Source organism: Eurosta solidaginis, chromosome 3, assembly GCF_040869045.1.
Source record: "Eurosta solidaginis isolate ZX-2024a chromosome 3, ASM4086904v1, whole genome shotgun sequence".
Lineage (NCBI taxonomy): Eukaryota > Metazoa > Arthropoda > Insecta > Diptera > Tephritidae > Eurosta > Eurosta solidaginis.
This window is the reverse complement of record NC_090321.1, coordinates 28,358,227-28,371,593: the sequence shown is the minus strand read 5'-3', so window position 1 is coordinate 28,371,593 and position 13,367 is coordinate 28,358,227. Positions and strand designations below refer to the sequence as shown.

General features: G+C 36.4%; 1 protein-coding gene across 1 annotated transcript; it reads left to right on the top strand.

Annotated features, from left to right (window-relative positions):
- The first annotated feature begins 11,634 nt into the window (after positions 1–11,634).
- Positions 11,635–12,758, top strand: LOC137245867 (uncharacterized). The gene is made up of 6 exons (XM_067777073.1): positions 11,635–11,821; positions 11,903–12,024; positions 12,092–12,205; positions 12,267–12,479; positions 12,550–12,676; positions 12,751–12,758. The coding sequence occupies exons 1-6, from the start codon at positions 11,635–11,637 to the stop codon at positions 12,756–12,758; spliced, it is 771 nt and encodes a 256-aa protein (XP_067633174.1).
- The last annotated feature ends 609 nt before the right edge of the window (positions 12,759–13,367 follow it).

Sequence of the window (13,367 nt, the reverse complement as noted above, 5' to 3'; positions counted from 1 at the left end):
TACTCAGTTGAGAGCTATGGTGACAACATAAGGGAAAATAACCATGTAGGAAAATGAACCGAGGGAAACCCTGGAATATGTTTGTATGACATGTGTATCAAATGAAAGGCATTAAAGAGTATTTTATGAGGGAGTGGGCCATAGTTCTATAGGTGGACGCCATTTAGGGATATAGCCATAAAGGTGGATCAGGGTTGACTCTAGAATGCGTTTGCACGATATGGGTATGAAATGAAAGGTGTTAATGAGTATTTTAAAAGGGGGTAATCCTTAGTTCCACAGGTGGACGCCGTTTCGAGATATCGCCATAAAGGTGGACCAGGGGTGACCCTAGAATTTGTTTGTTCAATATGGGCATCAAACGAATGGTGTTAATGAGTATTTTAAAAGGGAGTGGGCCTTAGTTCTATAGGTGGATGCCGTTTCGAAATATCGTCATAAAGGTGGACCAGGGTTGACTCTAGAATGTGTTTGTACGATATGGGTATCAAATAATAGGTATTAATGAGGGCTTTAAAAGGGAGTTGTGGTTGTTGTATAGGTGGTCGCCTTTTCGAGATATCGCCCAGGGGTGACTCTAGAATGCGTTTGTACGATATGGGTATCAAATGAAAGGTGTTAATGAGTATTTTAAAAGGGAGTAATCCTTAGTTCCATAGGTGGACGCCGTTTCGAGATATCGCCATAAAGGTGGACCAGGGGTGACCCTAGAATTTGTTTGTTCAATATGGGCATCAACCGAATGGTGTTAATGAGTGTTTTAAAAGGGAGTGGGCCTTAGTTCTATAGGTGGATGCCGTTTCGAGATATCGCCATAAAGGTGGACCAGGGGTGACTCTAGGATGCGTTGGTACGATATGGGTATCAAATGAAAGGTGTTAATGAGTATTTTAAAAGGGAGTAATCCTTAGTTCCATAGGTGGACGCCGTTTCGAGATATCGCCATAAAGGTGGACCAGGGGTGACCCTAGAATTTGTTTGTTCAATATGGGCAACAAACGAATGGTGTTAATGAGTATTTTAAAAGGGAGTGGGCCTTAGTTCTATAGGTGGATGCCGTTTCGAGATATCGCCATAAAGGTGGACCAGGGGTGACTCTAGACTTTGTTTGTACGATATGGGTATCAAATGAAAGGTGTTAATGAGTATTTTTAAAAGGGAGTGGGCCTTCGTTCTATAGGTGGATGCCGTTCCGAAATATCGCCATAATGGTGGACCAGGGTTGACTCTAGAATGCGTTTGTACGATATGGGTATCAAATGAAAGGTGTTAATGAGTATTTTAAAAGGGAGCAATCCTTAGTTCCATAGGTGGACGCCGTTTCGAGATATCGCCATAAAGGTGGACCAGGGGTGACCCTAGAATTTGTTTGTTCAATATGGGCATCAACCGAATGGTGTTAATGAGTGTTTTAAAAGGGAGTGGGCCTTAGTTCTATAGGTGGATGCCGTTTCGAGATATCGCCATAAAGGTGGACCAGGGGTGACTCTAGGATGCGTTGGTACGATATGGGTATCAAATGAAAGGTGTTAATGAGTATTTTAAAAGGGAGTAATCCTTAGTTCCATAGCTGGACGCCGTTTCGAGATATCGCCATAAAGGTGGACCAGGGGTGACCCTAGAATTTGTTTGTTCAATATGGGCAACAAACGAATGGTGTTAATGAGTATTTTAAAAGGGAGTGGGCCTTAGTTCTATAGGTGGATGCCGTTTCGAGATATCGCCATAAAGGTGGACCAGGGGTGACTCTAGACTTTGTTTGTACGATATGGGTATCAAATGAAAGGTGTTAATGAGTATTTTTAAAAGGGAGTGGGCCTTCGTTCTATAGGTGGATGCCGTTTCGAAATATCGCCATAAAGGTGGACCAGGGTTGACTCTAGAATGTGTTTGTACGATATGGGTATCAAATGAAAGGTGTTAATGAGTATTTTAAAAGGGAGTAATCCTTAGTTCCATAGGTGGACGCCGTTTCGAGATATCGCCATAAAGGTGGACCAGGGGTGACCCGAGAACTTGTTTGTACAATATGGGTATCAAAAGAAAGATGTTAATGAGTATTTTAACAGGGAGTAATCCTTAGTTCCATATGTGGACGCCGTTTCGAGATATCGCCATAAAGGTGGACCAGGGGTGAACCTAGAATTTGTTTGTACAATATGGGTATCAAAAGAAAGGTGCTAATGAGTATTTTAAAAGGGAGTAATCCTGAGTTCCATAGGTGGCCGCCGTTTCGAGATATTGCCATAAAGGTGGACCAGGGGTGACCCTAGAATTTGTTTGTACAATATGGGAATCAAATGAAAGGTGTTAATGAGTATTTTAAAAGGGCGTGGGACTTAGTTCTATAGGTGGACGCCTTTTCGAGATATCGCCATAAAGGTGCACCAGGGGTGACTCTAGAATAAGTTTGTACGATATGGGTATCAAATTAAAGGTATTAATGAGAATTTTAAAAGGGAGTGGTGTTAGTTGTATATGTGAAGGCATTTTCCAGATATCGACCAAAATGTGGACCAAGGTGACCCAGAACATCATCTGTTGGATACCGCTAATTTATTTATATATGTAGTACCTGCCAAGATTTTAAGGGTTTTTTATTTCGCCCCGCAGAACTTTTTCATTTTCTTCTACTTAATATGGTAGGTGTCACAACCATTTTATAAAGTTTTTTCTAAAGTTATATTTCGCGTCAATAAAACAATCCAATTACCTTACCATGTTTCATCCCTTTTTTCGTATTTGGTATAGAATTATGGCATTTTTTTCATTTTTCGTAATTTTCGATATCGAAAAAGTGGGCGTGGTCATAGTCGGATTTCGTTCATTTTTCATACCAAGATATAGTGAGTTCAAGTAAGCATGTGAACTAAGTTCATTAAAGACATGCCGATTTTTGCTCAAGTTATCGTGTTAACGGCCATGCGGAAGGACAGACGGACGACTGTGTATAAAAACTGGGCGTGACATCAACGGATTTCGCCCATTTTCACAGAAAACAGTTAACGTCATAAAATCTATGCCCATACCAAATTTCAAAAGGATTGGTTAATTTTTGTTCGAATTATGGCGTTAAAAGTATCCTAGACAAATTAAATGAAAAAGGGCGGAGCCACGCCCATTTTGAAATTTTCTCTTATTTTTGTATTTTGTTGCGCCACATCATTACTGGAGTTGAATGTTGACATAATTTACTTATATACTGTAAAGATATTAAATTTTTTGTTAAAATTTTACTTTAGAAAATTTTTTTTTTAAAGTAGGCGTGGTCCTTCTCCGATTTTTCTAATTTTTATTAAGCGTACATATAGTAATAGCAGTAACGTTCCCGCCAAAGTTCGTCATGATATCTTAAACGACTGCCAAATTACAGCTTGCAAAACTTCTAAATTACCTTCTTTTAAAAGTGGGCGGTGCCACGCCCATTGTCCAAAATTTTACTAGTATTCTATTCTGCGTCATATGCTCAACTCATCTACCAAGTTTCGTCGCTTTATCTGTCTTTTGTAATGAATTATCGCACTTTTTCGGTTTTTCGAAATTTTCGATATCGAAAAAGTGGGCGTGGTTATAGTCCGATATCGTTCATTTTAAATAGCGATCTGAGATGAGTGCTCAGGAATCTACATACCAAATTGCATCAAGATACCTCGAAATTTACTCAAGTTATCGTGTTAACGGGCGGACGGACGGACATGACTCAATCAAATTTTTTTTCGATCCTGATTATTTTGATATATGGAAGTCTATATCTATCTCGATTCCTTTATATATGTACAACCAACCGTTATCCAATCAAACTTAATATACTCTGTGAGCTCTGCTCAACTGAGTATAAAAATTATTAAATTAAGGTGTAAGCATCACACAACATAAAACAACAACATTTAAAACTAAAAACATTCATCAGTGCCAGGAACATTAGGTACTTTTGTCATACCAAAATGTCATAAAAAAGCTAAATAGCTAGAAGAAATAAACTTGGTGCCTTCTTTTCTGTTCATCGTTCTCTCCCTTCTTTGTAATATGTGTAAGCTTTCCAATGTGTATCTCGTCTTTTCTCTCTTCTCCACATATATTATTGTTGCATTTTTTAGATCAGGTGTGTGTCCGTGTTAGCAGTTTATTTTCGAAAACTCATACATTTTTTATGGAAGTGTGACCAATTTGTTATTATTTGTTATATTGTTATCGATTTTTCTAATTAAAAAATGTATCAAACTATTATCGAAAAGTTATCGGTTCCTTATCGGAGTATCACCAATTCGTTATCGGCATGTTATCGATTTGTTGACGACGACTCATAGGCTTGTCGTGAAACAGAAACCTACAAAACTACCAATCGATGACACACGCCGATAAGAAACTAATAAGAAGACGATTACAAGCTGATAGCAAATCAATAATAAACCGGTCGATTCGACAGAGGTCAGTTGTAATTAATTTAAAACAATTAGTTTTCGGGACGTACATCTGTCTGTTAACACATTGAATTTCACGAGTTCTTGACACTCGTGCTTTTTTTTTTGTTTTTTCGGATTATCGCTTTTGAAACGGGCACATTTTCGATAGGGCGTTCTTCGAACAATCGTTTATATATGGCACTCACCAAAAAGTTTGCACGACCCAGGTAGGGTAATCCTTCTTTCAACAACCTAAATTACTTTCCGTTGCACACTGAATTTCACATAATATTCCTATTTTAGTTCCTTCTTCTGTTGTTGGTTAGTTTTTTTTTATTTATTGTATCTACGATTGATAAACTCTTCGAACAACTGAAATGTGCTCTGCATTGAATTTTTGCTATGAAAGCTTAGACTGTCGTACTCGTATATATATTTAAGTTTCTGTTACTACTCTTTTATAAATGATGCTGCGGTTATTCTTGTATTCAGTTGGTGCACGAATTTAGCAAACGTTCTAACATACTCACATATCAAACCGTTTCATAGCGGTTATGAGACCACAAAAATCCACTACTCTAGCGATTTAGCTGGCAATGAATTGGCAACAACAACAGCACCACCTCTCGCTACTTTAACTACTTCAAAATTCACGCACATCCTGTTATACAAGCACACCGAACCACATACAGACATTTGTACATATGTATAACTCTACATGCATAAGCGCTTTATTCGATGTATGTAGATCGTCTAACACAAACTCACGCTGATGGACGCGTCTTTTCATGGATGTCATGACATTCACGTTGAACAAAATTCACGTGTGCAACAACAACTATGCATATCCGCTTCATCGTAATGCCACAATTTTCATGCAGCGCTTCAATTTCATCGCATTCACGTTACATATGAGCAACTCGCTGTCATCGTACTTAGATGACGATGCTAGAAACAATGAAAATTCCATTGGCCTTTATTGTTGACTCCCGTTAAATGCAGAACCGTACATGTGGGGTGTGCATTCGTCAGATTATATGTCGGTTTCACAAGTGTTTTTTGGTGACTCTTTTCATGTTAACCAAATCCGCACATTACGTCCGCACTATTTTCGGAAACTGTAATTTAACTACTACACTAGTGATTGATGAATGTTTAATTCATTTTGTGTTGTTTTTACCTAAGCTCTTGCATTAGCGTGGGCAAATGGTTATAATAATACTCATTACATAAGCAGCTAGCTAGGCTACTGCGTCCAAATAAGCTGCGTCTGATCGCCATAAGTTGAGGCTGCAAGAGGGTGTTGGATCAACCAGCTCCCTATAAAAATGTGTATCATAAATACCTCATCGTACTGGGTGGGTTGAGCGCTGAACTTGGGACCCACCACGTAAAATCAGACTCCAATGTACACAGCAACGAAGCCTTAGGGAACGACCTCGGAAAATAATTAAAGTCTTACAATTTAAAAACATGCACATGAAATGTCCAATTCCTTAATTAGATTGGTGCCGCCGCCCGGCTGGTTCATTTCCTTGTGGAAGCAAAAGTCGACATTATCACCATCTTAGAAGTGCGATGGACGAAGCAAGGAAAAGTGCAACTAGAAACTGTGATATGCATATGCCATGCAAATATTTGCAGTTTCGATTAAAATTAGTGGTGGGAGAGACTTCGTTTCGCGGCTATCCGCATAAAATCAAATTTTTTTCATTAGTCCATTCATCTGCGCCTGTTCAGCGATGAAGGTGAAGTACATTGAAGCGGAGGATGCATTTTACGAGCGCCTAGAACGGGCATACTAGCGCTGCCCCCCACACGACATAAAAGTGAAGCTTTGCGACTTTAACGCCAGGGCGACTAAGGAAAGTGTTTTTGACCCTACGGTCGAAAAGCTCAGATTACACAATATAACCTCCTCTAATTAAGTGCGGCTTATCAACTTCGCCGGTGCTCGAAACATGGTCTCATTGCTCACACCTAGCTTAAGCATAAAAATATACACAAAGCTGAATAACTTTTTTGTAATAGACGTACGGGGTGCCTCACCTGTTTCAGATTTACGTGCGACTCCAGGACCCAATATCGACACGGATCACTATCTTATCGCAGCCAAAATATGCATTCGCCAGGGGTAGGAGAGACACAACCCTTTGAATCACAGAAAGTTTACACCTCTGCTTGTGGTGATTGGGTAGACGGAAGAATGATCTGAACTTTATTTAATTTGATATTGGATTAAATTGTATTCTTGAAGGATGTGAAGAGAATAGGCCAAGAACAGTAACATATTTTATCAGTATAAACAAACGCGACTTTCAGAAAAGCCAAGGTGCATAGAATATACCCGCGGCAGGTATGGCTGACGTAAGAGGTGACTAAAATACCCAAATGATTCAGGGGGTTACCTGCGCAATTTATTGCTTCTCTAACGTCATTGTCAACCTCAGCTACCCATTGCGCATTATGTTTCTTTAGCAGCTGAGGCTCTGGCAACAGCAAGTTTCGGGAATTTGGGGCCATGATGGGCTTGAAGGTTCAATCTGGTCATGTAAAATTGTTACCGAGGTGGTCTGCCTTGTACCTTAATGATGCTTGTTACCAGGACGTGCCGCATATATATCAGGCAAAGGACCATCGACTTCGATAACACTCCCAAACACCTTCGGGGAGTATTTTTATCGCTACAATAACAACGAAAATGTGGCTTTCAACCTGAAATATTTTATCAACACGATCAACATTTTTCGTATTCTAAAATTGTTCACATATTAGCAGATATCGGCGACAAGTCAGAACTTCAACTACAACAAATAACCAAAGCGCAACGAATAAGCATCATTTAAATTCGCGACGTGCAACACGTTAAATATATTCCCTCCACCAAATGAAGCGATGACATTGTCGCCATCAATCCGTACGTTTAGCAGTGGCACTAAAAAGTGAAAGAAACAAAATTCCAAAAATGTAAGAAAAGTGACAACGACGAATCCAAAGTACTTGAAGATAGCACCCGCAAAAAAACAAAATTATTAAAAAAAGTTGTACGACAGGTATAAAATAATGATGACGATAATGATCTTCGTTGTTTATCACGATCACGCGCCGCCGCCACAAAAACTGGCAAAAACTGAAAATAAGCAACATGCAAAAAAAGTTGGCAGTCGCGGAATCAGAATCAAAATCAGAATCAGCAGTCAGCAACACGAACGATGCGCCACCACATAACAAAAACAGTCAACAACAAAAGGACGTAGTCGCCATAAACGAAATGACAGTGCAAAAAAACGACAACAAAAAACATTTTCTACAATAAACACCAAAAATGTACAATATTAAATACAATAACGCCAACAAAAACAATAATAATAACAATAGCATAGTTGTTGTATGCATGGCAAGCGGGTGTTAACAAAAAGTAATATGAAAGCGAATGAAATAAGGGGATGAGTGCTAAAAAAGGCGCTCATAAAGTCATGTTTTGTTTAAATGCAATTGCGGCGTTACAGCACTGGTGTTACAAAAGACTTAAGCAACAAACTTTACAAATGTTTGCCAAAGAAAAGGTGGCTGGTTGAATTAAGTAATGTATATAACAACAACAGCAAAACATTAAACGTTTAGTAGGACTTGCATTTAATTTACAACTTGGCACCAAAAAACAAGCAATAACAAATTCAGTTGTTGGTAGAAGAAGCAATAAAGTCGGGTGTAATAAAAAGGCGTGAATTCGTGTGATTTTTTATGCGACTTTTTTGCCTATGAAATTTATGATTTTTATTTTCATGTAATTATTTCTGCAACAGTGTATTTGCGAACATTTTTTTATTAAAGCAATATTTGAGGAATGTCATAAGCGAATTCATTTATATTGCACAATCATCAAATAGATAGGCAGGTTAATGGTTTTTAGTTAGACAACAAAATGAGGACAACAAAATAGTTACATAATTTTCGCTTCGCAAGTTTTTATGATAGGATGAAAGGTAAGGTTGAACTGGCCGGTCAATAAAGACATCAAAAAGACCAAATCTTTCCATATTATTGCCAGAATTTGTTTAACGACCAAAAGGAAAAACCCCATCAAGGTACCGGGACTTATGTTATAAAAATATTCCGTGCTCTTGGCGAATGCTAAATGTTTTCTAAAATCTAGTTTAAAAACTACTTTGAAATCTGGAAACTGCTGATTCTTGTAGATGGAGCCTATACTTGGGGGGAGAACATCAACAGCAAAGAAAGCACATGAAATAGAAGACAGCCACTTATACATGTCCACAGCGTTAAAGAGCGCATACCTGTTGTTTGAACAGTGGCAAGATACCCACTTCGTCGTTAAGCCCTTTCTCATGGCTATACTACCATGCACATTATCAGAAAAATATACCCTAATGTTTGCAGTCAGTGGCATGTTGGGAAAAAGTGAAGCCTTAAGTCAGCAGTGTGTGGCAGGACACACTTGCTTCAGACCTGTACAGCTGCAGGGATATTAATTACATATTCACGCATATAGTTATATACTGCAAACATTAGGGTATATTTTTCTGATAATGTGCATGGTAATATAGCCTTTCTCATGGCTATATATATATATATATATATATATATATATATATTTATAAAGGCAATAGTGAATATGAGATGAAGAGGCATGAGAGAAATAAATAAGCAACTAATCGAGAAGGCTGTTCGCGAATATCTTGACATTGCTAGAAATAGGCGAACGAGGTAACTGAGAGTATAAAAACAGCGCAAGCTAAGAAGTAGTAAATCAGTTTGAATTTAACGCGGTATAAGTGATGTACGCGTTCTTTAAATTGTGAAGATTTACTATCGTAGTAGTGTTGTTAATAAGTTATTCGAGCAATAACAGAAGTTTTAATATTATCGAGAACTTCTTGAAATTAGTTATAATATGGAAGATAGAACCATATGCATTAGCCTTTGAAGGGAAACTCAATGTAGGGAAACGATTTGTGTTATCGTGAAAGGAAGTTGTCGATTTGCTATCGAAATATTACAAAACTTGCTAAATATTAGATATCGGATTTTTATTGAAAAGTTATCGACTAGTTATCAAAAGAATTTCGATTTTTGTAGTTGAAAATTACCAATATAATAGCATACCGATATTGATTTGTTATTAAAATATTATCGAAGCATTATCAACATGTAGTTGGCGTATTATGGGAAAATTACGTTTTTTTAAGTTATATATTTTTTATGGGAACTTGTTCAGTTGGTTATCGAAAAGTTATTGATATGTTACCAATAAATTATCTAACGATTTTTATTGAAAAGTTATCGATTTTTTATTAAAAAGCTATCGGTTTTTTATCGAAAGCTATGTATTTCTTATCTGAGTGATGCCAATTTTTATTGGAGTGTACCGACCTTTTTAAAAATTAATTAATCCATTTTTTATCGAAAAGCTATTGATTTCTTTACAGAAAGTTATATATTTGCTATCGAAGCCTAACCAATTTGTCATAACGATATTTTGTTAACAATTTGTTTATCAATATTTTACCGAAGCGCATTCAATTTTGTTATGGAAAAGTTATCGATTTTTTATCAAAAAGTTATCGATGTGTTTCCGAAAGCTATCGGTTTCTTATCGAAGTGTTACGAATTTGTTATCGGCATGTTACCGATTTTTAAGCGATGATTAATCTATTTGTTATGAAACAGATTCTAATAAAATTACAAAATATGTACTAAAACATATTTAACATTTCAGCCTATGCACTAAAGATTTGTGAAATAAGCACCGAAAAGGCTTAATTATAGGCATGATAATAGAGTCATCAGAATATTGTTGCGGGGACATGGTTCCTGGCTACTGCTATAGCTAGAGGAGAGTTTTAATTTCAATACTGGCTTTTTAAATCACCTGCCTTATAGGATGTACACTTAGGATGAGTCTGGGAGCCTAGTGACAGGTTTGATATGTTAGTGAAAATATTTTAATATTAGTCACATCGACTTGACTCTATATGATTTGTTTATATCAAAACGAGCTTGATTTTGATGTTGGACTAGTACGTACGCATATGATTCGCTAGTGATACGCACATGGTATAGACTTTATAATTTTTTTTTTTTAAATTAATGACTATTATACGCAATATTTTATAAATTCTTTACAACCATATTAGCCTCTTGTTTCGTCTGCTGATTCTCACTAAATAACATTGTCATGCATTTTACCACGAAGCGTCAGTAATGCGCCTGCAGGCAACTGTGATATTTTAAGTTTATATTGTTGCTGTCCTTGAATTTTGTTTTCATTTTGCCGTCTCATTGTCACCGTTGAATAGCTTTATTTGGCTGCAATCAAAATTAATGACAATTTACTATTAAGGCATTTTACCTTCAGGTGTCAAAGTGTCAAGCTAAAATATAATAAAGGAGACACTTCTATAGCTCAAAAAAATGTATCTAGTTGGAGGAGTGTAAAGCGAGCTAAACAATAATTGTATCTTTCATACTATCGAGAATTGCTAAAGGAATATGTCGAAATTCTATTTTGATGCTGCACCTGAGAGAGTACACATACATACCCATGCATGCTTTTTAGGGTGATCCTCCTGAAAAAAATAAATAAATAAAATTGCAGATAGCGTTTTGAATCATGTGCTGAAGAGCGTGTTGAAACTACTATGCATGAAGTCAAACATCCATGCAGGAAATCTATGCCAAGTCTAGCAAATAAACAGCGGAAAAATCTGTTTATTAGTGGACAGAGGAAATGGAAGAGATTAGACGAGACTGCCTAAGATTACACTCAGAGAAAAATTGCATTTTAAAATCAAAAATAAAATTTTTATTTTTAACATGCACGTTTTTAACGGGGACATTATTATTTTAAAAATGAAGATTTTCAAAACAAATCAAAATATTTTTAAATTAAATATGTCATTTTTAAAATTAAAGTGTATTTTAGATTTTAAAATGTTTCATATTTGAATTAATAATGTTGCATTTTTAATTCTAATATTGACATATTCATTTTAAAAATTGCGTGCGATTACAACGTTCCATACTTGAATCAAAAATGTACCACTTTAGTTCAAACATAAACGTCTTTATTTTTAACATGTTCATATTTAAAAGTATGGCTCATGCATAAGTAAGAAGAAGCAGTTTGCTGAGTTTAGTTGATTTTATTTGCTGTCCGTTCTGACAAAAAATTTATTTTGTGGATTTTGCTTGATATATTGTGAACAAAATGAACAACTCGTTGCAAATTGATGATTTTATTTATAATTTCGAGGACGTGGAATCTGAAGAAGTGTGTACAAATTTAGAAGGAGTAGTTGTTACTACCACACAAATTGTTGACAATCAGGATGAGGAGAAGTTGGTAGAGCTGCTGAAAGAGTTTGATTTGGTCGACGTTTTGCCATTCCTAAAAGGTGAGTAATTACTTAACAAATAAATATTAGTATCGAGCTAATAACTTGCTATTATTACATATATCTGACAACGACCTGCAGCTTCGCAGATAACTTTCAGAAGCCTGCAATTTCTAAAGGCTGCTGACCTACAGGAAGCCATTCCGCCGCTGGGTCTACGTGTAGAGTTTAGAGAGAAATTATTTATTTGGAAGAAAAAAGAGGTGCGTATGTACGTTGGTAAATTCTTAAAAAATCTTTATCCGTTCACATATTTTATTTTGTTAATAGTATGGAATAGATGATGAAACCATGTCGATGCCAAGCAAAGTAACTGAATGGTTACAAAGTAATAACTTTATGCCGTCAAGTCAATCATCTTCTTCGCCTCACTGTCTCAACAAAGTAAGTTTAATAAATTATTTTCGATCTAAATACCCCTAATAACTATCCTTTCTTGAACAAGGATTTACTAAGTTTACTCCAACAAACTTGCAAGGGGAAGCTTTTATTAGAATCCTACAAAAAAAATCAACATTTGACCAACAGAAACCGTGACGACCTCATAAGCATAGTTATTGACGAAGTTATAGCAAATGACATTATACTAAAAGCCAAGGATTTTGCAAATTTGCTCGAGCAGATTATAAATCTCTTTCCAAACGAAAATGGTGCTCGGGTAATATATTTATTATAAAATTGATTAAAAAATATAACTAATTCTGCCACCTGTTTTTCTAATTTGCCAGGAATACTATTATATTCCGCGCAAGGGTAAAAAATGCCCTAGTGAAAAGTTATATGGGAAATATGTTAACCAACGCAGTAAGAAAAGGAAGAGCATGTGCTTTGAGCAAAACACACCATCACCTGCTAGTGATAATACTGGGGCCCCCCCCCCCCCCCCCCGAAAATGACGAAGTTCCTGAAATTGATGTTACTATATGTAGAGCATTGAAAACATCTCTCAGTAGAAGCATTGCTGATTGGAATGAAGTCAAAGATAAATGGCAAAAAACATTTAACTTGAGACAGAATGACTTAAAAGGACTAACAAATATTGATTTTCTCCGAACCTGGCCGAAATATACTGATTCGCGGTCTCCTGAACTGGTAACTATGAAAATACATACATACATACTTAGTTTGAATTTCCCAGCAACACATCCACACATTGCAGATATACCTTGATTTTAAGATCATGTATCCTGGTAAGGAGAATTGTTTATATTCGAAATGGGAAATTTTTACCGAAAAAATACAACGCTTTTATGAAGTTAATCTACACAACGATTTTTGCAAGCAGCTCTTTTCTCTCGCTAAAGCTTCAACGAAAAAAGGTACATAAAGGCTGATCAAGTGTAATGAAACAAAAACAAAACACTACAAAATCCATGCGCTTACGTTAATTTATGTTTTTTTTTTAGATACACAAGACTACATTCTTACAACGCTTCTAAATGGAGTTCTTCCACCTTCGTCGAGGTTTCAAAGTTCGTGCGGGAAAATAAGGAAAAAGGCCACAATAGCAGACGCACAAGAAAGCTTTGTTTTGCTATTAACTTCA